General features: G+C 49.3%; 1 protein-coding gene across 4 annotated transcripts in view; it reads right to left on the bottom strand.

The window, feature by feature from the left end:
- Positions 1 to 246: 246 nt before the first annotated feature.
- Positions 247 to 26,537, bottom strand: part of NRG2 (neuregulin 2) — a 156,325-nt gene continuing 130,034 nt past the window's right edge. For 2 of the 4 annotated variants that reach the window (XM_042025350.1, XM_042025353.1), the window contains 7 exons: positions 21,756 to 21,814; positions 13,430 to 13,453; positions 9,179 to 9,281; positions 8,159 to 8,282; positions 6,739 to 6,866; positions 4,059 to 4,283; positions 247 to 2,685 (listed from right to left, as the gene is read on the bottom strand). In XM_042025350.1, coding sequence (XP_041881284.1) covers positions 2,043 to 2,685; positions 4,059 to 4,283; positions 6,739 to 6,866; positions 8,159 to 8,282; positions 9,179 to 9,281; positions 13,430 to 13,453; positions 21,756 to 21,814 — 1,306 coding nt within the window. In that variant the 3' untranslated portion in view covers positions 247 to 2,042. Of the gene's footprint in view, positions 2,686 to 4,058; positions 4,284 to 6,738; positions 6,867 to 8,158; positions 8,283 to 9,178; positions 9,282 to 13,429; positions 13,454 to 21,755; positions 21,815 to 22,065; positions 22,143 to 26,537 lie in introns of all 4 variants that reach the window. The other 2 variants (XM_042025351.1, XM_042025352.1) reach the window with 2 other exon arrangements.

Raw genomic sequence — 26,537 nt, 5'->3', positions numbered from 1 at the left:
GAGGGACCGAACACTGGCAGAGGTTACCCAAAGCAGTAGTGGTACTGCCATCCCTGGAGATATTCAAACCCTGACTGGGCACAGGCCTGGGCAGCTGACTCTGAGTGAGCTGGTGGAGCTCCTGGTGGAGCAGGAAATGTGGAAGAAGTCTCTTCCAGCCTCAACCAGTCTGTGATTCTGTCTATGGTGCCTGTCACAGCTCCCCATTTGCCCCCCAAAGGGCCTGAGATTAATGCAGCCCACAGCTTGTTATTTCTTATTTTATTTATAATATAAAAAATGTTCAAGTGTTAAACAGTCAAGAGTTCTGACATTCAGACAATCCAGAGCAAACTTTGACAATCATCTTATGACAAATTAGCAGAGTTTTCTATCTGACCCCATCATGGGTGAGGAATAGAGGGTTTAGTTACTTTATTGCTAAAAGTTAAATGAAATAATACACTGTCAATTGTTGTATTATCTTCTCAGTCACAGCTTCACCATGCATCCAATCTACAGTATCTGAAATGCAAAGGACATGCAGAAGTAAAAATATAAAAAGAAAAAAGTCAGGCTACAATGTAAACAGGTTTGCTGCAGAGAACTGAGGAGAGGGGGGCACTTCCACGGGGGATGCTCTGCCTCCTGGACACGCAGGACTGTCTCTTTGCACCACAGAGCCGATGGCCAGAGCTGCTCCGAGTTTGGGAACGCGACGTCCGTCATCGATGGCAGGACGTGACGGTAACAACTGTCTTTACAACACGTGGCACGGCCGTACGGGAGAATCCGCTCGCTGGGCTGCCCCACGCACGGCCCTGCCCGGCCAAGGCAGGGGCCACAAGAGAAGCCCAAAGCGCTCGGGGTCCTACTGACCCCTGCGGCAGCGTGGCCGGCGACCGCCCGGCTGTGTCCAGGGTGACACGCGGCCGTCCGCGCCATGGCACCGCCGTGGGGGTGTCCCCCGGCACCCCGGCCAAGGGCATCACGCAGGACACCGCAGCTCCGGCAGCCCCACGGCCAACGCTGCGCCGCTCAGCCGAGGGGAGGCCGCGGCCAGCACGGCGGTGGGGCGGCCATGTGGCCACGGGCACCGCGGCCGAACGAGCCCTCGCCCGCCGGGACCACCGCGCGGGGCCGGCTGCCAGGGCAGGCTCAGCGACCCGGATTCAAGGGTACGTGACGGGTGTGACCCACCGCGGTCACAGGGGTGTCTGCCTCGCTTCACCACGAACCTGTGCCAGCCCCGCTCCAGACCCACCGGTGAGATGGCCAAAGGTTGAGAGCTGTATTGTAAGGGCTGCTGCTGCTGCGCCATTTGGTTTTCTCTTCCTACCTGTGTGGCAAAAGAAACGTTATTTCTGCATTTCAGCACGGTGCTGTTGGGTTTCTTTTTCTCCTGATTTAAGTGAAAATACAAGTAGTTTACAGGGCAAGACACATCCTCGTTAGACATGATAATGGAAATGCTCCCACTCATGTCCTTAATGTGTGTTTAAACAATACTTTAAAGAATAAGATCATTAATAGCAGGGTACGGGGCAAAGTGGCAAGGCTGTTTTCTTCCAACAGAAGAGCGCCCTTTTGACAGGTTGTCTCCCAAACAAAAATCTATGATCTTAAAAATGCTACTGAAACAGAATCCTCGGCATGAATCCCAGCACTAGCATACAGCAAAAGGCACCACGATAGTTTTGTTTTCTATTTTTAAGTAGTCAAAAATTGGCCCACTTTTTTTCAACTTTATTGTTTGTTTTCTCTTCTTCTTCTTCTTTTTTTTTTTTTTTACTTTTTTTTTCTCGGAAGCTGTAAATCAAGACATTACATATAAATAGAGATTCCCTATAAAAAAGTCATTGTCGTTAGCTATTATAAGACAACTTTGCTAAAATGAAAATAAAACATTTTTATTTGTTATATTTTTTGGGTTTTTTTCCCCTCTTTTATATAAAATAAAAATATTTATTTGTTTTGTTTTGTGTTTTTGTTTTGTCTCGTCTCGCCTCCCTCCTCTCGGCCTCCTCCGTGCGGGTTACGGCTGCGGGAGCAGCGGGAGGAGCCTAGAGAGGGTCGGGGTCCGCTTTGAGGCTGCCGCGGCCGCCGTCGCCGTGCGCGCTGTGCCCGCGGCACGAGTAGTGAGTCCGGCTGTCGCCCGGCCGGTGCAGCGGCGGCGACTCCGTGTGCGCCGCCTCATTGTTCTGAGTGCTTAGGAACGGCGTGCTCTCGGCCACCAGCTCCTCGTCAGACTCGCTGTAAGAGGCGCTGCTCAAGGAGAAGGAGTCCCGGACGGCTCTGGCTCTGTGAGGGATGTGCCCGTTCAGTTTGGATTTTTTCCACCGCCTGTTGCTGCTGGCTGTTTTCTTTGGCTGCTCTAGCGCTGTGACATACTCCTGCGTCGTCTCGTACTCGTCGTCCTCTGTGATGCGGAAGGGGCTGGAGGGCAGGCTCCCCATGCTGTCGTTTAGGTAGGTCTTCCTTTGGTAGTAGCTGTCGTACCTCTGCGTGTCCTGGAAGGGGAGCTGGTACCGCCGCAGGAGGGGCTGCTGCTCCTCCACGCGGAAGCTGATGGGGGCCGCCGGCGGCAGGGACACGGCGTGCGCCGAGTTCGGGGAGGTGATCTCGAAGGTGGGCACCTGCGTGGTCATCGAGTAGTGGAAGTCAACAGGCGACAGGCGTGCTGGTGTGGTCAGGGCCGACACGTACCTGGAAAAGCAACGCCTCTGTTCAGACACCGAACAACCCCAAAAAACACCAGCTGAGCCCGCGCCGGGCTGAGCACCCGGCCCAGGGACCCACGAGGCCTCCAGTGAACCTGCTCGTGGAGGGACCTCGCACTGCTGTGCCGAGGGAGGGTGAGCTGCTGGCTTCAATGGGCACTTGGGCAGCATGTGCTGAACATCCCCAAGCTGCTTCTCCCGAGGGACTCGGTGCACAATTCCCACTCTGCATCGCTGCAAACCCCGCAGCATCTCCCAGCGGGCTGAGTCACGGCTTCACTGCCTCTCATCTGCCTGACAGCTGCTTTCTGTTCCCTCTGGAGCTGCCAGGCATGTCTCTGAGGAAGGTCCCTGGAATTCCCTCCCCCTGCTCAGGCCGCAGATGGGGAAACCCTGGGCATTGCTTTCTCTGACTTAGCAAAAATCTTGTGTCTCAAGAAGCCACCTACCACTTTCATCTACTCCAGTGAAAACATCAGTGTAGTCACTCACTGGTCTGGTCTAGCCCCTCTCCAAACAGCCCTTCCTTCAGCATCACCTCTTTCTAAGGAGCAGATCTTATTTCCTCTTGACATTCCCAATGGTGTCTCTGCCCAGTTCCACCTGCCCAGGCTCCCTCACTCATCCCGGGCCATTTTACCCTTGTGTTTTGTGATGTATGAGATCTCCATAGGAGCTGGGTCAGCCTGCCTGAATGGACCAGCAACAGGAATGAGAGCAGGAGATGCTGCCTTTCTCCTCTGCCCCATGGACAAGTTCCACTGCCTTGAAGGGTAACTGCCCAAAAGCGACCATGTGGCCACCAAGAGTCACTCATGGCTACCTGCAAAGGGCTGGAGCAAGGGTGGAGATGTGCTTCTGCTCCATGAGGAACCAGACTGGGGAGAGGACAACTGTTACTGCCTCTGCTGGTGTCTCAGCTCTGCAGCTGTGTTCCTTGGAAAGCTGGGTCATACCGAGTCCTGTCCCAGGGCTGTGCCCACATGCAGCACCCTCTCACCTGGCCATCCAGGACTGTGCTGGGGACAGACACCTTTTCCCCAGGTACCTGAGGGCCAGACCCTGCTGGAGCTACCCAGGGTGTTCTCTCAGTTGCTGACTGCAGCCAGGCATATTCCACTCCTGTCATCCCTGTGCTCCAAACCTACATTGCCAGCAGGGTGCAGAGCTGGCTGCTGCCCCGACCAGAGCGGCCTCCTGGCGTAGTGGCTTCCTCTGGTAGGACCAGAGCTGAAGTTTCCCCAATTCTACCATGGCACTGCTGCTCTAGGGCTGGCAAAGGCAAACGTTTTTGGGTTTGGCACAGAGGCATGGCTTGCCTCTGCTGTGCTGTGGTGGCACCAAGCAGTGGGGTCTGACCTCTCGCTGTGGGGTGAGTCCCGCAGGGAATCCACCGAGTCGCGGTACTGCGTCGTGGGCCTCCGCTGGTCCTCGATGCAGAAGGTGGCCCCGCGGCGAGCCCGTGCCTCCACGCACGCAGGGCTGTTGCATTTACTGGTTCCCACTGAGGACAGCACTATCCCAGACTGGGAATCTGAAGTCAGACTCTCTGTTCGCTCCAAGCTCCAGGTGTGGCTTTCGTGTCTGTGGAGCAAAGCCCGTATGGACAGTGAGCAAGGAATCCCCACCCAGCTCGTCTCCAAAGACCTGCACACAGGCACTGCTCACGCTCAGCTCTGCACCTCTGCACTGGGGTCCCCCTTCTCTCTCTCTCTCTCTCTCTCATTAGGATACATCTGGCCAGGGATGCCCAGATTCCCAACCCTACCTTTGATTTGCCTTTCTTTGCTCCTTCTGGGAGATGCCATTAGAGTACAAAGAAAATAAACCAATGCAATAGCAGGTATTTATCCCACCACTGCATAAAAGGCTGGGAGGAGGATGGGACAGCCTCTGGAGAGAGGCCAGGGCAATTCTGCTTTGTGCTTGCAAAGTGTTCTGGGTGTGGAACAACACATTGGCTATGCCAAGGCAAGTCAGCCAAGTTCCTTCAAATGTGCCACCTGCACTGCCAAGTGACAGCCCCTTTGGAATCGCTACCAGAGAGGAGCCAGGAGAAGCCACTCAAAATTAGCAGAGCAAAGTCTACCAAAGATTCTGGCAGCAAAACACTTTCAAGGTGCTAGACAAAGACTATGATGTGCTGAGCAGTTGGAGCCCCACCTGCCCCAGTCTTGGTGCAAGGAGGACATCCCACAAGGACTCACCGGGGACACGCGGGGCCACCTGCACGCTGGGGTCCCACTGCTGCCGCAGCCACCACGCTGACCCCCACCATTGCAGAAATACATGATCCATTAGAGCAACCCCTCTGAACGCCCAAACTGCGCCAGATGGAGCTGTGTGGGTGGAGGACTTTTGGGTGGGGGTTTACAGAGGAGAGCAGCCCTCATTAAGACTTCCCAAGAACTTGTTAATTATTGATGGCTCCAGGCACATGCTCATTTATAACTTCAAACAGCGTCCTCATTAGAGGCGCTGATGGACTAAAATGGAGCCTGATTATGCCAGTAGTTTGCCTCTGGCGTGACTTCAAGAAGCACCTGCTTGCTGCACTTGACTCAGGAAAATGAGGTGGCAGGTAGCCAGGACCAGAAGCTACACAAGGTAGGTTCCTCCCTACAGCTGTCATGAGCTAATGCTGCCCTCCAGACACACCTTTGCATCTTCAGAAAGTGCCCAGGGATGGCCCAGGCCTTTGAAGTGAGTATGGAAGGCCAGCAAGGTGCAGCTCTGCAGGCACAGGAGCCTCTGTGCACCTGGCTTAAGCTCGCACACACCTAAGCAGGGCTGGGCTGAAGAGTATGAATGCACAAAAACCTGGAAAACGTATCATCTAGCTCACAAGGAGTGGGATTTCCCTGGGAAAAGGAGTCATTCCCAGCGCATCAAGTCATCCCTGGCTCCCTCTCTACTTGCTGTGGGTATAGCCAGAGGAATCTGGGGAGGAATTCACCTGAAAACCCAAGTTCAACATCTGAAGTTGATCTTGCCCATTGTAACTGAGAGTACTTGCTCAACCCTGAGGAATGCCTGGACCCTAAGGAAACCTGCCTGGAGCCATCTATGAGCTTTAGCTGGAAGAATTCCTGCATTCCTTCATGAATGGAGACAACCCCATCAGGCTAATGAAGGATGTGAGCCACTTGTATCAAAGGCAAGTGATCTCCAAGGAAAACCAGTCTCTGGAAGAAGCACAAGAGCTGTCTAAGAGGAGGAACTGGAACATCCAAACTCAAAACAACACAGGACTTTCTTTAGGCCATTTGAAGAACTCTTCTGGACATGATAAAAATAGGGAAATCCAACTGCAATTTAAATGTTCTCAAAAACCTTGAGAAATCCAGGTTCCAAGCTGTGCTGTTCTTTCCCCAATGGTTATTTTGAAATGAAAACAAAAAATATGTCTCATCCTGTGTCACAAGCATGATTGGTACTTTCCTGCTAGACTCACTTTTCCCAAAAGCTTCAGAATGACTTCCAGTGAAAGAGGTGCCACCACCTGAGGCTGATAAATTGCACAAGAGCATTTTCTTTCTGGTCGAAACCTGTGACTTCCAAGTCAGACCCTGACTCTGAGGAACCGATCAAAACATTTTGTGGTGTTTTGTGTACTTTGTCTCCCACAAGGCAAATACGTTTTAAATATGAAACAGATAACCTGTGTGTGCTTAATGAAGTACTTCAGATGTCCAATGTGGCTGCAAACACAAACCTGCAAAACCTTTCCTACATGCATCCTCCCGTTTGGGTCTGTGCAAAGCATGGAAGCACAGGTTCATTTCCTCCTGTTTTCCAGCTCTGTCAGTGCTGCAGGATCCTGCTGGCACCTCCCTGCAGGTCAAGGAACACACTTTTCCATACCTCTCACTAACCAGCTGTGCCTGCAAAGTCCTGCAGGGTGGACATGGCCTGTATGCCACTACAGAGCCAAACACCAAGTGAAAACAGAAAGGGAGGTGAAAGGAAAACCTTAGAATCTCACACCATCCTATGGCAAATAGCAGGAGAAAGATCCAGAGAAAATGGTATACATCACCTCTGGCTGGATGTTGGAGTGGCTGTGGAGCAGTGGTGAGATGGGGAGCAGGAGTGACTTCCCGAAAAGGTTGTCTCTGTTTCCCTTCGGATCACATGCTCAGTGGCAGAAACATTCTTAGAAATATACTGCAAAATATGAAGAACCACACAGATCAGCCACCCATCTGTGAAGCCACCTGCTGCTGAAGAAAAATTAAGTGGCCTGATTATTTCTGATGAAATCAGGTGAGGACTGAGTGAACCCAGAAGGTCTGCACCCTACGGGAGGGGACAAGGAGAGTGGAGGCTCTTCCGTGCCCCTTCACTTTGAGCACTGGAAGAGGGCTGTGGTCCAGGGACTGCAGAAGGGTCTGGAGAGCCAGGGGGTTCCCCAGAGGACAGTGGTACCACGTGTAGCTACTGAGCAGAGACACCTCTCTGCCCACAGCAGGCACCTGACCGAGTACCAGCAAAAAGAGAACAACGTGAAATCTGTCACAGGTGAGTCCTACAGAAACACCAGATGTGATCCAAATATTTATCTGAGATACTCCTTCATCTAACAGCCAGTCCTGCTTTTCACACGGACACTAAGCTCTCTGGGAGAGTCAGTACTATGGGACCAGAGGGCTGTGGTTCTTAGAACTCCCTTTCCCCCATCCTTCATGGCTGGGATCCAACCTAGCTGAATTTTAACACCCAAAGGGTGACCCAACAGAGCCTGCAGGTGATTCATTGGACTCATTTCTAACAGTACTTCTTGTTTGGCTCTGCCTCCCCCGTCCCTTTTTCTGACCCCTTTCAAGGCCCTGGTTCAGCAAGGCACTTAGGCCCACTGATGGCCCTGTTGAGTTCACGGGGTTTGATGGGAATCTCATGCGACTGAAGTCACAAGAGTGGCCGAACTGCCCTCTGGATCCTGTCCTAAAGAGACTTCAATTGTTCTCATTGGTGTGACAGTGGCATCCCACCAGGACTCGCCACCTTGCCCAGGACAGAACCCTTGGCGTGGGCAGGTGGGCTGATGGACAGCTGACCACATCACCACGATGTGCTTCACCACGGTGTCTCTGGTCAGTGCCGCGCTGATCCCATTTGTCATCCCGCAAAGTGGGACTTGACAGGATAGCATAATAAACAGGAAACACTGGGAACATCTCTCCTAGTGGAAATCAGGGTCACACTTGGTTAATCAAAACAAGCCTATCCCAAATGTCTGAATCTCATCCTGTACTTCAAAGCAAAATCACATTTCCCTTCAGAGGTTGGTTTTGGAAATGTTTCTATGCATGTCTATCTTATCTTTTTGCCCAAGTTTGTTTGCGTTTTTCTCCTCACACATACGCACGCAGATGTGTAAGGATACACATCCACGTCAAATCCCTGGTGGAAAAGAGCCCCTCAGCAGCATGCAGGGAGATGGAGACAAAGGGTCTTACATCAGCCATTTGGATTTCCTCAGGATCCAAACGTGGATGGCTTGGCCCGTTTGCAAGGCTCCGGTTTTGATGAGCAGGACACATGTTCTGCCGCAAGTGGTTATGCATTTGTTTTCTTTGTTTCCTTTAGAACAGAAAAAATCTATTAGGAACACTTCTCTCATGGGGCTCTCTGCCCCCAGAGATGAAAGAAAAGGCAAATCTTGGACATGTGAATGTTCCAATGGTGTTTGCGGAAAGTTGCAAACAACAAGAAACAAAGCGTGCAACACTTAACACCTCCTACTGCCTTTCTGAACAAAAGGTGAACTTCTCTTATCATGGACAATTTGGGAAGCTGGGTCCAGGGTCCCCTTTTCAAGACAAGGCCCAGTACAATGCAGCAGAGCCAGCTGGCAGCAGAGGAGAAGAGTGGAGAGAAGGAAAAGGGGGAGTCCTGACTTGGCCTTGGTGACAAAGCACTTGACCTGTCCTGCATTAAGGACAAAGTGCCAAAGCCTACCCATGCCCATGGTGGGACACTGCTCCATGAGACCCACAGAGTCCCAGGGGCACCCTGAACTGAGGTGCAGGCAGAGTAGAGCGAAAACTGCTGTCCAGGCAGGGAAGGCTGACCATAAAAGAGGTTCCCAAGTCTCCTGTTCCATTAGAATTGCTCCAAAAGTCCCTGCAATGTACATAGCTGAGCCCACAGCTCCTGAACAACAGCCCAGTGTGCTTCTGCTGGCAGAAGCTGAGCTGCTGGCTTGGGGGCCAGCTTTTGCCTGTAACACAGCATCACCTGGCTGGGCCAACTGATGCTGTTCCAGGGGATAAGCAAATGGTGCCAGGAAAACATCCTATTGAGACACAGCCTGGTAGACAGCTTCACCAGCCTCCTGCATGAGACCTTCCTGGGGGTACCACAGCACATCATCTCCTGAAAATTGCATTTGGGTGAAAAGCATGAAAGTGTGGAACATGAACACTGCCACTCACTAACCTCTGGCCAGTTCTTGCCTGCCAGCCCCCCATACTCACTTGGTTTTACAGTAAGCTACCACACAGACGATGCCCACCACAAGCAAGGCAACACAGATTCCCGTGATGGTTAAAACCCTCTTCTGGTAGAGCTCTTCTGCTTCTGCAAATGGAGAGAAAGGAACCGGTTACCGATGGGCTCCAGCACCAGGGCTGCGTCTGGCTGCACAGGAACCAGCACTGCGTGGGGTGAGACAGAGGACAGGGCTTGGGCAGACCTCCTACCAATCCACTGCCCATCTAATGGCTGCCCCAGGCCTGAGCCCAGCTGGCCCAACCTTACTCACCCCTCAAAAGACTCTTTGTGTCTCCCTGTGCCTTTGCCCTCTCTCACTCGGTAGCTCACCCCTTCTGCACTCACACTTCTCACCTTCCCTTCTTTTCCCACAGTGACTTATCTCAAAAAGCCCCAAAAATCTCCTCTCCCTTCCAGCAGATCCACCCCTTTCCGGTGCCTTGGTCACCTAGCACAGAAGCCCTGGAGCATGCCCCACTCACCATGAGCACACACGTCCTGTGATCCCTTATCACAGGCTCTGCTCTGCCCGGCTCAGGATGCCCGTGCCTTGCAGCAGCTGCATGCCCTGGAGCTGGGTGGTGTGGGAGGACCACCGAGCAACAGGCCCCAAAGCATGTAGGTGCTGAAAGGGACATCCTGGAACAGTCAAAAAGCAGCATGAGGATGGAAAAGTGATAGCGTGTCAGGCAAAGAAAAAAAGGGAGTGGAGTAATCAAACTGTAGGAACCAGTTATGGATTTTTAATGAAAGCCTAGGAGGTGATTGATTCCACTGCACCAGGTAACTCAGAGGCACACACAAAACGTAAGCAGCTTGCTGCTGCCTCTCTCAAATACCAGCATGTGTCACGGGCTACCTTTCAAACCAGAAGAGCCAGTCACTTGCATCAAAACCCAGACCGTGCTGGAAGTGAGGTGATTGATTCCCATCAACCAGAGCTCCCAGGAAATGCTTGGATCTCGCTTGGAGTGTAACTGTACTGCACCTAGGCAGCAACACCATGGCAAGGACACCTCTTCCTCCATGGCTACAGCAGAGCAGATGTGACATCCAGCAAGCTCCACTGAGAGCAGCAGAGGCAATTTGGTTCTCCAGCTGGATGACTGAGAGAAGGATTCAGTGCCGAGCTGCCATGAGTGTTTCAGTTCAGCAGCTATGAACGATGTCCTCATGCCCCCACACTATGTGTTAGTGTTAAAGCTACTGGGGTTTGTGCCTTCTTTAATATTCATTGAATTTTTTTTTCATCTAGATTAGGCAGTAAAGGTCATGCCATGGTTGAATGTGCTCAGTGTGCTTTACCACACCACTCAAAATGCCTTGAACAGACCACGTGATACCCCTGTGCTACCAAACACTCAAATACAAAACCAGAAGAGAAACAGGTCTGGTCCCAGAAACCCCTAGGACTGGACTTCAGGGAAAAAAAGTGAGCGGGAAGCAAGGAAACATTCCAGACAACTGCATATTTAGAACAATTTCAGCTTGCCTTTCTAGGTTGGAAAAAGCATTTTTGGAGAAAAAAAGGTGCTAGGAAAAATGTGCTACCTCTTTCTAACTCTCAAAATGGGAATGGAGAAAGGTTTGGTGAACAAGGGCTGGGAAGTAAGACAACCCTGGCATGAAGATGCAAAATACAATAAACAAAGCATTCTTGTGGGTCTTTTTTTTCCCCTACAAGGCACCAGGTGGAGCTGGAATGGGGGAAGAACACACTCTGGGGTGAAACTTCTCCTTCAATGACATGTTTCTTTTGTATGGGTGCCCTATTCCAGGCATCACAACCATGGCAGACACGTTTTCTCACTCTTGCACATCTTTGGGACCCGGATTACAGTTGTACAGCTCTCTCCTTCAGACAGGAGTTTTAGAGATTTTACATAAATTAGGAAAACCAGCTGGGATCACATCCTGGTTATGGATGGCACTGGGCAAAAACTACTTTAACAAAAAAACCCAAAAAGGCTGGGAGGGAGGTCACTTTTCAGCATGGACTCATCCATCAAGCCAATTTTTCCAAAGATTCTTCACCAGCAGTGTTTTTTGCTACAAAGACTTTTTTCCCTAAGTATAAATCATGCCCTTTGAATCGTGGAGGAGGAAGAAAGAGCAAAGACATTAAAACTACGGGGGGTTATTTTGGTTTGGGTTTTTTGTTGTTGTTGTTGGTTGTTTGGGTTGGTTTTTTTTTTACCTATAACAGGACAAAATTCTTTGGCCAAGGCTCAAATCCCAGCCTTTGTTCTGGTGATCATGTCGGTATGAGACCCTGACTCTGGCGTGTCTGACTGTCCTGAACCTTCACCTGAATTGCACAGGGAATGTTTCAGTTGGTCAGCAATGCAGATTTGGCCTCTCTGTCTCGAGCTGACAGCTCTGCTACGTGAAGCAGTGAAGTGTGAGGCTGTGCATCACTGCTGCAAACTAAAAATTGAATGATCTGCTGATAGTAATTTAGCTGGGCTCCCACCATCTCATTAAAGTTGATGCTCAATAACAGTATCTTCATGCTGCACAAAACCATCTCAACAACAACAGAAAGGAAAGAACAGAGTGCATGCTGCAACTTTGTATTTGGGCAGGTGAGATCCCAGAGCAGGGCTCGTCCGTTTGTGTCTCTACGCTCTACAAACACCACGTCTTCAGCAGCAGCAGCAGCATTGGCACTTTACAGCACTTTACAGCTATGAACAAACCATGGGGTGCCACACAATGCCAACAGTCACAGTCCAGCCACGGTGTCCCAGCAAGGCATGACAGTGACAGACGAATGACAGAGGAGAGACGTCTGCAGACTGGGAACAGGATGTGTGCGGTTCTGTGGTGACATTGAGAATGGATGAGGAGAAGGACAAGAGGTCAACAAAAAAGGGATGTCAAAAATCCTCCGTTTTAAAGTTCGTTTAAGTGTATTAGCATTAGCAGCACCGCTTTCTCTGAAGCGCCCTGACTACAAAATTCACACATTTTCTGCATCGGGGAAGGACTGCTGGGGGTTGCACTCCAGTCCTGGGGGATCAGGCATGCAAAACCTAGAGGAGATAAATTTCTCCAGCTTCAGTTAGGGAATGTCCCTCCATCTCAGGGACCTCAGAAGGCAAGTTAGGATCCTCAGCTGAAATACTGGTGTCCCCATACCTCTAGCAAAGGGAATTGAAGTATCCTCATGTGAAGATCTGCTCTAGCTGACGCTGCCAGGTCAATGCTTTTAAGTGATCAATCCTGGAATCATCACAGAATCCTAGAATGGTTTGGGTTGGAAGGCACCTCAAAGCTCATCTTGTTCCAACCCCCCTGCCATGGGCAGGGGCACCTTCCACCATCCCAGGTTGCCCAATCTCTCTGCTCCCACCTGAGCAGCCCTCCCTGCTCTTGGTTTGTACACTCCAGGGAAACCTTGCCTCAAGGATTTGATTTCCCCACTACTTATTCAAAGGATAACTTGATCTATATCTAAGACCAGACTGAGGAGAATGGAAGGAAAATAATATGGTTATGAGCAACTGGGCAGGAGCAGGTAAATGCCCAAAGGGGATATTTTTAAAAGCATTTGACTTACTGCAGTGTTTTCCCAAGCTTGCCACCGGGGTGCTCAGCATTACACCCTCCACTCCCATGGGCAGCTACTGACTTCCTTGGGATAATTTTCTAGACTAACTTGTCTCATGCCATCTTTCTTGGAACAATTTCATCCTGCTCAAGGACCAAAATGAGCTGCTAGATTTCGGGAGGAGGAACGGCAAAGCCCATCTTGACTCTTTGCAGGATCCGGTGGAGGTTAGTGTGTCCGGGATGGCAGTTCCTAGAAAAGCCCTGATAGTTCTAGAACTTGTCTTCCCATTCCTGGAATGCCTGCCCGTTCCCCAAGGCAACCTTTTGGATGGACACAGACTCCAGCTTTTCAGTTAAATACACAAAAGCATGTTGAATGGAGACGTATGGCAATCGTAACATCCCAGTCATGCCACGCACACCACGCCGCTGCTTGGAACAAAGAAAAAAGTGCTGCTAAAAATACACGTGCATTTTTATAGGTTTGCATTTAGAATTTGTGCTTTGCTTTGCTTTGGTTTTGGTTGATGTTTTGGTGGTTTTTTTCAATCCAAACATCTATCTTGGTGCCAGGGAAGAGAACAGAATAGCTGATTTTTTAATCATCCCATTAAAGCCATAAATATAATGTGGGAAGCTCTTAATGGCTTCTGATTAATAAATGAATGGTTGTTCCATACCCTTTAATTCAAATCCAAGATGCTCTGCCAATGCAGAAAGAAGACAAGGAAGAGAAAGAGAAAAAGAAAAACAGGTCTGTCAGAGAACTCTAAAATACAAACACACACACTGTGCAGTTACAGCAGGTTAGCTTTTGGTAGGCTCAGCAGCACTCACACAGAGACACTGTACGCTTCAGAGCATTTCAAACCCCCACCACAACTCACATGTTATGCAAAGAAAGACCCAAACAAATTGCAGTGGAAGTTAATTATGAATTCTTTCAGTTAATTATGAATTCTTTTGAGATGAGCCATGTTTGTTAGTACCTGATATGGAATTCACTGTTTAGGCAGGAAAAAAAAAAAAAAAAAACAAACTAGGAAAGGTACACTTGTTCTGAAACAACTCCTGACAGGTCAAAACACATAGAGACTGCATGAGCCTGGTAGAAACCATTCATTCCCTTTCCACAGGGCAAATCTGCCCTGGCCAGTCTCCCACGCCCCAGTGTGCCCGGGGGCTGTGCTCCTGGGAGGAGCGCTGGGCACAGGGGTGTGAGGGCTCCTGCTGGGGCCTGGGGCTCGCCAGCACCGTCCTGCTGCCCACACCCTCACACCTGGCCCAGGGGCACAGCAGCCCTGGCAGCTCAGCCCCTCCAGCCCCTGGCCCTGCCAGCCCTGCCCCGGGCAGCCTGGAGCTGCCGCGAACCATGGATGCTGCGAGGGATGAGGTGCCTGGGCAAGGCAGTGCATCTAAAAGTGCAGATTGCACTGAAAGCTTCCCTCAAGCCTGTGGCCTTCCCAACTGCACTTCTGCCGTGGTTCTGCATTGTTTTAGTGTGCTGCAGAGAGCCCAGAGTGGAGCACGTGCTTTCAGATTCACACTCAGCACATCACTTCATCTTGCAGAGACAGTGCTGAGCACAGGAGTTTATCCAATGAATCAACAGTGCAAAACAGGTATCCCGACTTTTTAGTAATTCTCCTGGTACAGACCTCACCTAAAGACAGCTTTTCTTACACAAACATGAAAGTTCTCCATACTTACCACCATACACAAAAGTGAGCTCTGCTGCTCCCAATCACCATACACACAAGATTTTTTGCAGCTTGGAGATGTCCAGATTTATTTACTCTATTTTCCATAGGAACTGCTTTTTGCTGCACAGAAATATTGGCTTTCTTTTGCAGTGCTGTTCAAAATTTAGGTGGGGGGGGGGATTAGCACTAATCGCTATGGAACATGTAAACACGTGTTCTAAAGCAGGTTCTTCTCTTCAAAACAATGCTGATGTTTGGGGGGTGTTGGGGAGGGGAGGAGTTGGGGTTCTTTAAGATCTTGTATAATTTAAAGGCCACAAAACCTGGCTGCTCTCTGCTTCACATCTCACATTTGTGTAAAAGGAACAGCAAACTCTACAGTGCATTTCACAGTCATTTTGTACGTGTGGCAGTGACGTGGACATAATGTGGTGGGCAGCAGAGAACTGGACAGAATATATCCATCCTAAACCACTTGGTTATCACATCCAGCCCTGACCTACTCCTGAGTCTTCCTACCATTGCACACACCTGTTTCCCCTGACACTGACAAATGCATGTAGAGATACCTCAGACTTCATCTATAAATCTCAGCTGTTGGTCCATCTGCATGCACACATTTCTTCCTGTTCCAGGATTTGCTGCAACAACTGCAGCCAGAAATGGGTGCAATTCAAAACATTTTCATGGTTTTGCTCACATTTTCACGTTTTTGCAAACTCAGAAATGCCTGTGCGAACAGAGCGGGTGGGCAGGACCTGGGGAGCTTGAGCCTTCCCCTCTCATGTCAGAACTGCTGCTTCTTTTGGCTCCCCAGCCTCAGGGAGCAGATACAGCCAGCTGGCTGGGAAACCTGTGCCAGTGTCTCATTGCTGTCACAGGGAAGAATTCCTTGCTAATATCCAATCTAAACCTGCTCTCTGACAGTTTGAAGCCATTCCCCCTTGTTTCGTCCCTCCAGGCCCTTCTAAATCTCTCCATCTTTCTTGTCATCTCCCTTCAGGTACTGGACGGCTGCAATTAGGTCAGCCCAAAGCTTCTCTTTAGGCTGAACAATCCCAACTCCCTCAGCCTTTCCTGGTGGGCACATCCCGTGTCCTGGGACAGTTCACTCCACCTGTGTCCCACTCACCTTCCCAGTCAGACCACCAGCCTGGCACGCTTGCCTGCTGGGAGGCAGGAGGTCTAGGCAGGTCCTCTGGCTCCTCCAGACAGGGATTCATGCCAGGCTGATGGAGGTGGCTGCAATGAGGAGGTGTTTTGCACCTCAGGCTCGTGGCAGAGGGAAGCTTTGTGATGGCTGAAGTGAAGTGGATCAATCCCACCAGCAGAGACAAACTGAGAGATGCAGTGCTGCGGAGTGCAGCAGAGCTCTCCAGCTCGCACAGGACAAGCTCCATTGGAAGCAATTTATCCAGAGGCTACCACGCAAATAAACTAGAGTGAGACAGCCCTGAGATGGCAGCTGTAGGCTGAGCAAACTGGCACAGCATTTTTCTCATAACCTTCATCATCATCCTTCTGTCTGCTCTCCACACATCCTCCCTGGTCAGGGCAAGAGGCTACAGCTGAGCACCCTGAAGTGCTGTGAGACTCCCCAGGATAGCTGAACTGGGGACACAAGTTTCTTTGGAAAATCTCATTCCAAATGTGCCTCTTGAACCTTTCTGAAAATGCTGTTTCTCAGCATCCGACAAAAGACAAAGTCCTGCATTTGCTTCATCTGCAGTGACTTTCTGACTGTGATGTATTGGAGTTATTTTAAAAGATGAACAGACAAAAACATTTAATGTAAAGTATTCCCGTAGGAGTAACACCTCAAGCAAGATGACTCTCACTGAACTGTAGATTTATAGGATGGTTAAAAAGGATAAAAGCCTTAGAAAACAGCTGTGAAAACTGTGCCTGTGCTCACTTGGACTTCAGATTGCCCAAGAACGTCGATAAGATGCTTAGTTACTGCACATTATTCCCTCAAAATACGCTCTCTGGGACACAGAGCATGCTCCAAGGCAAGAAACAAAGTGGAGAATTGACATCTGAGGACTAGCAAGATAATAAACTGATGATAATTTTGTTGCTAATCAATTGTACTGACAAGAGCAGCACTTGCAGGGCTCTGATTCAGGTTTTTCCCGGGGCATACAGGGAGCAGTGCAAGACAGGGGTCACGATGGGGACAGAGGACACTGTGTGTGTTGGGAGCTGGGTGGCACGTGGGATCTCCAGGAACAGAAAGTCTGTAAGTGTTCCACAACCTCCACGGCCATTTACCTTCTCCAGTACTGCATCAATAAAACTGATTTTGTCAGCATCAAGAGTCCAAACATGTAACAACAGAGTATTCCAAATGGGCTGTGGATGAGCATGCCATTAGCTTTAGGAGATCCCAAGGGTAACCTGTGCTGTGTCCAGGGGAGAGGAATAACCCTGCCCTGCTAAACCACCACCACCCTGTAATTACCCAGCCACACCAAGGTGTAGCCATCCCCCTGTAATTCAGTGGTCAGCAGTTACTGGGTCACTGAAGGGAAGCTGCAGAATGTCTGTGGAATTTAAAATGCTGCTAAATACTGGTTTGGGGGTCAGATGAGTGAGAGGTGGAGGAGGAAGCAGAGAGTTAGGTAAAATAAAGAAGTAATCTTTCACTTATCATTTTTATATTGCAGTCACAACAGGAAGGAAACCACTGCTGAATAAGTGAGGTGAACAGAGAAGCTAAAATTCAGATCTAGACTCTTCCCAGAAGAGCCTGAAGCGGTACATTTATCCCTCTGCTCACGAGGACACTTGAGCTCAGTGTGAGGAGCCAGGATCCAGAGGCCACCCCTCAGAAGGGTCACTTCTACCTCTCAGGGTGGTGACCAACACACCCCTGGCCACAGCCTGGTGAGTGCTGGGGGAAAGGGACCATCCTCCAGAGAAACAAGAAGCCTCTGGCCCAATAAACCTACACTGCTCCACGATGGCTTAGCCAGCAGCACCAGAGCCAGTTCGTGTGCTGCTGTGGGAACAGGCTGAAGACAAAGCTGCTCTCCCAATGGATACCTGAAAATCCTGCTCTCTGTTTCCAAGCAGACCAGTAGGAAGGCTCCAAGTATGAATTAAAATTCAATTTGTAAAGAAACCAAGAATTAAATACGGTGTAAAAATGGAGAATATGCTAGATGACATTGCATATGAATGTCAGCTCTGTTCCAGGGTGTTTACAGCCAGGCCACGGACTGCAACTTTAATTGGATCACAAAGTAGAAAATGAAGATATTTCACTAACCAAGATGAATGGTATGACATTTGTCCTCCAGATTGGTGATGATTATTTGTGGAGATGAATAAACAGCAAAGTTAAGATGAAGTTTCCGTTTCCACAGGCAAGAGGGAAGCATAAATATAAAACTTTATCCCAAATTTCTAAATTGTTCCATAAATCACAAGTGGAAAGAATCCAAATGTGCAGACTTAGGAAACATGTAAATGTTCCTGCTGACCACGTTTAACTCTCAGGATCTCAGCGGCACCAGGACTGAAACAGCTGCCAATGTGTTTTACAAAACCTTTACAACCAGCCAGCCCAAAGCCTGGCAAGTTATGAGTAAACCTCCACGAGGATTTTACAATTACCTGCAAAGTTGATTCAGAAGAGAGAAGAGACGAGACAGAGGTAGATCTTGATCTGATGTAGAACAGGCAGCTATGAAATACAGGTGCCAGCCCAGCTTTGAACAAAGAGTTTCTTAGAAGGAAAGATGATTTTGGACATGGTTCTGTCTTCTGGGAAGAGCTACAAGGCATAGCTGTGCCTGTGGAGCTGGGCCCAGGAGGCAGCTCTACACTGGGTGAGCCTCCAGCACCCAGCAGAAGCTCTCAGACTTCCTGCCTCTTTTGGATATTGCTGCACTCTTCACCCAGGTGTGCCAGCAGAGAGGAAAATCTGGCTGCAGAGGCTAAATGGTCCGTGGATCCTATTGACAGGGATTCATTCTGGCTGTGGAACAAGAGTTTGATGTGTTCTGTTCTCACTAAGGCAGGGACAGAGATTCCTGTGGTCTGTGGCTCTGCAGGTACCTGTACCACAGGAGCCACCTGACAGCTACTGCCACAAGTTTGTCTATGGAGACATGGAGTCATGAAGACTTTGATGTGAAAAACATTTTAGTAAGAGGATTTAATGACTCATCACCCGTGGAAATAACTCTCTCTGTTCTCCTCTGCCAGGGCATTCCTCTGTTTCACACAGTGATTGCAAACAATCACTGTCCCCTCTGCTCCCTGCCATTATTAATTCTCTGCAGTTTAAATTTCAACTGATTTAAATGTTGCTTTAATGTCCCTCTATAAGGGTTTCTTCTCACAGTTAAAACCTAAACAATATGATCTCCTAACCTTGATCCATCAGCCTTATGTGTGGATGGAGTCAGGACAGACTCTGAGCTACCCCACTAATACAATTCCTAGTGAGTTCCTCTGCACCCATCTGTTAGAAAATAGCAACAGTGTGAGCATGACATGGGAAAAAACCTCCATCTTTAACATTTTCTCTTAATTTTCAAGCAGTGGTGTATATATCCAGGAGGGCTGGCAGTAGGCACCTGCTCATATGGTTGGAACAGCAACATAAAGAAACATCACATGTGAGAAAACCTAACTAAATACATCTAATTTTCATCTTAATGACTGTAGTGGTCTAGCAGGTGTTTTGGGCAATCAGAGAAAAACAGAACTCCAGAGCTACCTGTCAAAGAGACAAAGACAGCCTGAACTCCTGGAGAACATGGGGACTTTTACCTGAGCAAAACCTGAATAAGGGTTTAAACCAGAGAGGTAGGAAGCTGCTCCCAAAAAGAGAGCACACAACATCTGGCACGACGCTGGGATGCTGCACCATCTCCATCTGTGGCCCAAATTCAGCAAAGTATCTGCCATATCTTTTCAGAACAGCATCTTCAATTTAGCTCACTCTGCAGAGACTCTGGCTCAGCCCCGGGATATACCTACTAAAAGTCATTGTAATACTTAATATTCATATTAAAGAATCAGGAGGATCTAATCTAGACCTGAAAACCTGAAATACCCCAAATACATTTAAAACAACACCAATATAGGTGTCCTTATTTAAGTATCTGTCAAATGCTGGCAGTGTTCTCAAAACATGAATCAGGACAGAGCTATTTTATTTCCAGTGGAAATGCCTGAACCTCATTTAATCTGTTTCAGCTTTTGACCTGTCAGAACCCATATGGGATGAAGCACTGAGTGAATTATAGAACATCAGCAACTTCTACTGTGCCCTAATTATTGATCAAAGTAGAAGGTAAGCATTTGCAGGGTCCACACTTGAGTGAAATGCTTTTTCTACTCAGAAAAACAGCAAGTTCAGTGCAAGCTTTTCTTCAGTGCTGCTGCTATCTATATTACCCAACTGTGACCTGAAAGTGAAAACAGCTATAAACATGTATGAATCATCTTCTTATATGAATTTTATCCAAGTTCAGACAGGTAGCCTGGATTGTTAAGCTGTTTTTACCTTACTATGCTGTGGTTAAAGCAGACTTGAGGTAAGGAAATGTACATGTGTCAGTTTTAAAGCTGGCATTGTTCCTCTAACATTGTTCCTCAGTCCCATAAAAAGCTGGATTCTGCAAGCTGGGGAAAAAAACCCCATGCTGTTTACTCCTGCCATTAATGCTCTCAAAAGGCATTTTCCTGACAGAAAACTCATTTTCACCTCTGTTTTGGTTTTGCAGCATGGCAGCAATAACGTTTCAGCCTGTGGGACACCACCTCATGAAACGTGCTACAAATCAGCTTCATGGGGGGAGCATCCCACTGCTGGCTGCAGCCGGGGCCCTGGCACCCAGGGCTTCCAAGAGGGAAGGAAACCCTTTAGCATCAGGTGAAAGATCAAAATAGAACATTTTGGGTTGTGATTTCAAAAAGAGCTTGCTTGGATGTTGGAGTCTGGGAGGATAAATCAATGGAGGTTTCTACTTCGGGAGCCAATTTGGAACAAAAGGCAATGTAAAAACATTGAGCTGCCCCAAGGGCCCCACAAAGCCCATTTGCATCTTGTCTGTATGCTCCATGCAAGGGAGTCTAATTCCAGCACTTGCCAGCTATTAGCATGTGCTAATGAGACTCCCGAAATTGCCATTTCAGGATGAGGACGGCAGGATTCCTCACAGAGCAGTGGGAGAGGAGTTCTGGCAATCAAGGAGCCATCGTGAAGAGGCATTTCTCCTCTGGTTACCACTAATTAAAGCCTCTTTTTTTGGCTCTTTTTAAAAAGCCTCTATTTAAACCCACCATTTGTGGTGGTCCAAGCAGCCAGAGGGGAGGCAGGATGGGTTTCAGGGACAGTCACAGGAAGGGTCACAGGGAGGGTCCCAGGTTTCCTGCACTGTAACTGCCTCTCCTTTCAGGTCAGTCCTTACCCAGACCAGGATCCCACTGATGCTGGGACACTGACTGAATAGAGACCCAGAAAAATTATTCACCTTGACCAAAATGAGCTAGTTATGTCTATAAGTGAGACGTGTAGGAAGTAGAAACCAGAAACTGGGAAGCACCAAATGCAAAGGCTTTGGGTATTTACACTCACTGAACGCATTAGAGGATCGGTCACTGTAGCCAGACTCAATCCCTATGCAAGGCTCTCCAGCCCCCTAGGAGAGGCAGGAACAGGAGTCCAGGAGGGGCATAGTCTGATGCCCATTTGGCAGGTTTATCCTGTATCCTGCATGGCAGTGAGGCTGGGAAGCCCCGAGGCAGTGGCAGCCACCAGCGTGACCTCTGTGCCACAGACTGTAAAGTGATTTCATTACAGTCACACCCTCGCTGTGATTTCCTCCATCGGTTCAAGGAGACTCACATCCCCCTCACAGGAGTGGTAGGAAGATGCCCATCTCCTGCCCTGCACAGCACAGGGAAAATGCCCAAATCCTGCCCTGCACAGCACAATCCATTTCAGGACAGCAATGCTGGCAGGCCCAGCTCCGCACACAGCACAGGCTCATCTCACACAGCACGCCCACCACATAACCTCGGGCCTCATTTGCACTTTGCCTGAAAGGAGCGAGCAGCATTCAGTGCGATCAGAAGTGAAAGCAGAGCCCATTCTAACAGATGGGGAGATAACAAGAGTCCCGGTTCTCCTCTTGGACACGATCACAGCTCCTCTTAGGACCAAGCAGAGCTGGGAGCGCACAAGACAGGAAGAGGGCTCTTGGAGAACAGAAGAACCTGCTTTAAGGACATGACACAGAGCTACAACAACAAGGAGAGAGAGAAGTAGAAAGAGACATACTGGAGAAGCTGACCATTGCGAAATGCTGACACCGGTCTCCTGTGAATTCGATCGGACACCTACCGGAAGAGAGAAAACCAGAAAGAGAGAAACAAGATAGCAAAATGACACCCAAACAGGCTGAACTGAGGCCCCTTCTGATCCCTTCCACGGCTCCTATCTGTCTGCTTTCAGCCTTCACCCTTACCTGCAGCCCTAAGCCCTACCCAAAGCTGACACCAAGAGCCAGCCCTGACTAGACCACTCTACATCCACCGCTGTGCCCGGGAGGTTTTAAGTAGTGTGGTGCATTTTTTGTCTTCAAACATACTTTGCTTAGGATCTGGCATGTACAATCGCAAAGGCAGTTTCTCCAAACATCTCTGTCCGAAGAATCCATTTGGACATCTGGAGGGGAAAAGGGGAGAAATCACAGAACATGTCTGGCACAGTTCTTGAGGCTAAGGTCAGAAATAAAAAGTGCATTGTGATGAATGGAAAAAATAAAGGCTTTACATGCGTATTTACTCTTTGCTTTGCTTTAACAAGGCACCTGCAACATCAGTGTTCCAGCTCTGGTTTTAGGCCTGGGTCTTCAAGCAGGCAGCCAAACCCCTCCTGCTCTGTCCTGCTCTGCCTGCCTCCTTCCTTCTCACCTGCTAGAAGCACCAGCTGGCAGGAAGACTGAGATGGGCTGGCTGCTACTTTCAGAGACTCCGTGGAGCTGCTCTGTAGACTGGCAAGAGGCACCACAAAGCAGTGAGCAGCTGCTCAGGCGACAGCGAGCGTTGGGTGTGGAAAGCGTCTCCCCGTTCTGACCCCAGAAGTACCCACGGGGTGTTCACAGGGTGGTTAGAGAGAAAGCACGTGCAGAGTCTCTGTGTTAACAGAGAGGAAGGGACAGAGAAGAAAGCTGGGCTGAAGGGGTCTCACACGCTGTCCAAATGTGAGGCTCTCTCAGGCTATCCTGGCCTGGGTCACTTGATGGGCTGGGATGTGCCAGCTCCTGGGCACCAGTTACACCTTCACACGATGCTCAGGTGGCAGGGAAGGTGCCCTGCAGTTGAGGGCCAGCAGGCGTTGGCGCCGGCCCATGAGTAGCTCCCCAGAGCACTCCCCAGCTGAGCCAGGTTTGGGGAGCACAGGGACATGGGCAGGGGTGCTGCAGGAGCTGCAGAACCGCCCAGGGTGAGCAGCACCTGCTCCCTGTGCATTGTGACCCTCTGCAGCTGCAGGTGAGCCTGGGAAGCGATGGGAGCCCAGCCTGGCATGGTCAAACCCTTCTCCCCCAGGGACTTGTCTCCCCCCCTCACTTCACATCTTTTCTTCTGGATATTCCTTGGACAGTCCTGCACAGTATCCCAAGTTTTCTTGAAGTCCCAGCTCTCCCCTCCCTGTCCCACAACTCACTCCCTCCCTTCTCAATAGACCTCTCTTTCCTCCAAACTTAAGAGGGCTTTATCTTTATAGCATTTTAACATTTGGTTTTCAACTTTCTGTGAGTGAAGCTGCAGGCTCTGCACCTGGTACATGTCAGACCTTCCTCGCTCTCAGATGCCACCCATGAGATCTCACTGTCCTGCAGTGACCTGCAAGTGGTCAATAGGAAGGGACTGAAAAGACACCTCAGTAAAATGCAGAAGAATCAGAGGTCAAGTCTGATGTCAGTGGGTCAGCTCCCAGCCAGTCTCCTGCAAAGGACAGCAAGAGGCTGGAGCAGCCACAGCACAGCATCAGGCAGCTCCCAGCCTGGGCATCTGGTGGGGTGGGGCAGGTCCAGGCCCAGGCCCAGGCCCAGGTCCAGGTCCAGGTCCAGGTCCAGGCTCCATGCAGAAAACCTTGATTTTTAATAGTTGTACTTCATCATGGACATACACTGACCTGGCTTTGGCACTTGATTTCTTGCTGGATTTCACTGCAGTTTGGGTAGGCCTGAACTGTGCAAAAAAACTTGTGGCATCCTCAGTGCCCATGACCGAATGTGGGTCAGCATCTGGGTTTTTGGGACCTGTGCTCACACCTCCAAGTGGGAGTGTGTTGGGCTATTTGTGCACCCCGAATTGCTCATGGAGAACTTTAGGACACAGCTCTGCATGAGGCTGCACTGAGCTCTCCAGTCATACACTTCAGTTTCTCAGTGTCCAAGTCACTTCTGAAACTGAAAATTGGACTCACTGGTCAGGCAAATATCTTTGAAAAATCGGCTCTTTTTTCTCATTCTTGGACATTCATCTTGGGGCAGAGGAACAGGAGATGTACCAGCCACACCAAGCCAGCTCCCAAGGAAAGCTCAGCCCAAGGAGTGACCATCGGACGTGGGGCCTGTTGACCTTCCCTGAAATGAAGCAGAGGAAGCTGGTGCTGGGGAGTGAAGAAGATGCCCCATTGTAAATCAAAAAGCACAACCCATGAGGCACTGGGTGGCACAGAGTCACAAAGACAGCCCTGGGGAAGCAGGACTGGAGAAACCCTTCAGAGACTGCACTGTGGCTTGAGCAAGCAGTCCAAAAGAGAAGGTGTCTTCCCAATCCTTTTTGAAGCTTATTCACCACCTCTGATGGAGTCAGGAACTTATTCACAGAGTCTTCAAGGGCATCCAGTTTAGCTTGCAACGCGCTTCCCGTCTGTCTGGGATCTGAGATTTCCTGGACATTGTGAGCACACTGAAGGGCCTCAAGGGTGCTGCTGAACGAAGCAATTGTCCCACCCACCCCAAAAAGGGGTGTTTTGGCAGAAAGGAGCTAAAACTATCTCAGGGGCACATCTGCAAGAGGTCAGCCAAGGCTGGAACTCCAGTGTGACTCAGGCTGCATGCCATTAAGGAAAGACCAAAAATTATGGGAAAACTGGCAGAAGGAAATAAAAGCCCAGAGAAAGGAATTGATAAGAAGTGAAAAAGCAAAACAAAAAGGTGCCGAAGAAGCCTTAATGCCATGACAGCTACCACGTAGCCCATCTTCAGATCTCTGCAGTCAGCCGAACGTGGGTGGGGAGAGGAGCTCTCTAGACAGAAGGCAGTAGACAACAGTCTAGGACAGCTCAGGCTTTTCATCTTTAGTTACTCAGTGAATCAGCACTGGGAGAAGTGACAGATAAAAAGCCCCCCTGAACAAGAGCACCTTCTGTCACCTCCCAAGCTCGAGTACAAGCTGTCACGACACAATGTGCCACCCCGGCACACCTGGGCCTGGCTCCTCATAAGCAAGGCTGCAGGCAGAAGCAGTGACCAGGAGACCTTTGAGAGCATGCAGTGCTTTTGGTTCCTTTCTTTAATCTGTCTCTAACTTCTAGGCTGTTGAAGATGATTTATTATTTATCACTGTGGCCCCAGATGTGACTTCAAGGAAAGAAATTTCCAGCGTGCTTGGCACATGGGTCTTCCAGTCTGGACAGGAAGAGCAGTGGAGATCATCCCTTCTGCATTAAAATCTGCTGCCTGTGCTAAGGGCAGCGCTTCTGCAGAGAGGGATATACCTGAAAGTTAAGGCTCACTGGAGTTGAGAGCTGTGAGCTGTGATCATGGCATCCTTCTGCCTGCATGTTTGACTCAGGAGGTTCTGGCTGGCTGTCGCAGCAAAACCAAGTCCCCCCTTCTTTGGAAAACTCTTGCAGGGACTAAACAGATGGTGGACTTTCCTGCAGGTATCACCTCTGGATTTATGGTGCTTTCACGGAGGCCCAATGGGTCTCTCCCCAAAGGCCAAGGGAAGGGGACAAGGGTGTGTCTGTAGGAAAGGTCCTGGGGAAGTACAAGGCTGCACCAACCTCTTGCAGACAGCACCTTGTCCCCTCTCTAGCCTGAGAGGAGACTCCCCAAACTGTCCTTGCTTAACTCCATCCCTCTGCATCTAATTGCTATCTCTGAAAATTACTTGCAAATGCCATTGATAAAACTGGTCAGGGGTTTTTCTGTCCAGATTCTGTTTTCTATTATTGCTGGAAAATGTCCAATTATTTTAGTTTTGACCTTGAGACCTTTTATTCTTTTTTTTAAACCCCATTTTGAAAACATCCGCAAGATTCTGCTCTTGGGTTCAGGATGAATTGCAGTGAGATATTTACATGGTAACAAAAATGCAGTAAGATGATCAGTCAAAATAAAGCATCTCAGAAAGTACAAACCAAAATAGTTTGAATGACTCATTTCTATGGTGTTTGCTGGGCACTTATTTCTGAAAATTGACGAACTTCGACATTTTGCCCTGTATCACGGCAGGGCAATAATTATTGTTAATTATTATTTGCTACTATTAATTCATTATCATAGTGTTCCTGCTGGAAGCAAAGCTTTCTCTGTCCAGCTGTTGCTCTAAATCTTGCAAGGGTCGGCACATTTCCTTTGCACCCCCAGATCTTAATTAAAATATGCCAAATTCGGTAGCTCTCATAAAGCAACCCATGCTACAGAAGAACGTGAATGAGCAGGTGCTTCAAAATAACGCAAAAAAGACAAGCTGTAGCAGAAGGACACAATGCACTGATGTAAGCAAATGGAAAAAATGTTTCAAGCATGTTGCTTTTTTGTGGGAAGGGCTGAAAAAGAAGACAGTTCTGTCATTGTCCCCTGACCAGTCCCAGATGATCAGGCTCTGGAGAGCCGCAAAAGGCTTCACTCCACAAAATCACTGACGGGAAGAAAAGAAAGCAACCAGAATAAATGCAAAGGCCTTCTCCAGAGCAGCTAATCAAGGCATGTTTGCTGCAGAGTGGAGTCCAGACCTCAGGGACATCCACTGCTGGGCTCAGTGACGACAGCGGCGCGGCTCCGGCTGAGCTGTGGCAGCGCCGCAGGATCTGCGTCGT

This window comes from Corvus kubaryi, unplaced genomic scaffold (assembly GCF_017639235.1).
Source record: "Corvus kubaryi isolate FWS band 111438036 unplaced genomic scaffold, C.kubaryi_AGA036_p1.0 37270, whole genome shotgun sequence".
Classification (NCBI taxonomy): Eukaryota; Metazoa; Chordata; class Aves; order Passeriformes; family Corvidae; genus Corvus; species Corvus kubaryi.
This window is presented reverse-complemented; position numbering and strand designations above follow the sequence as displayed.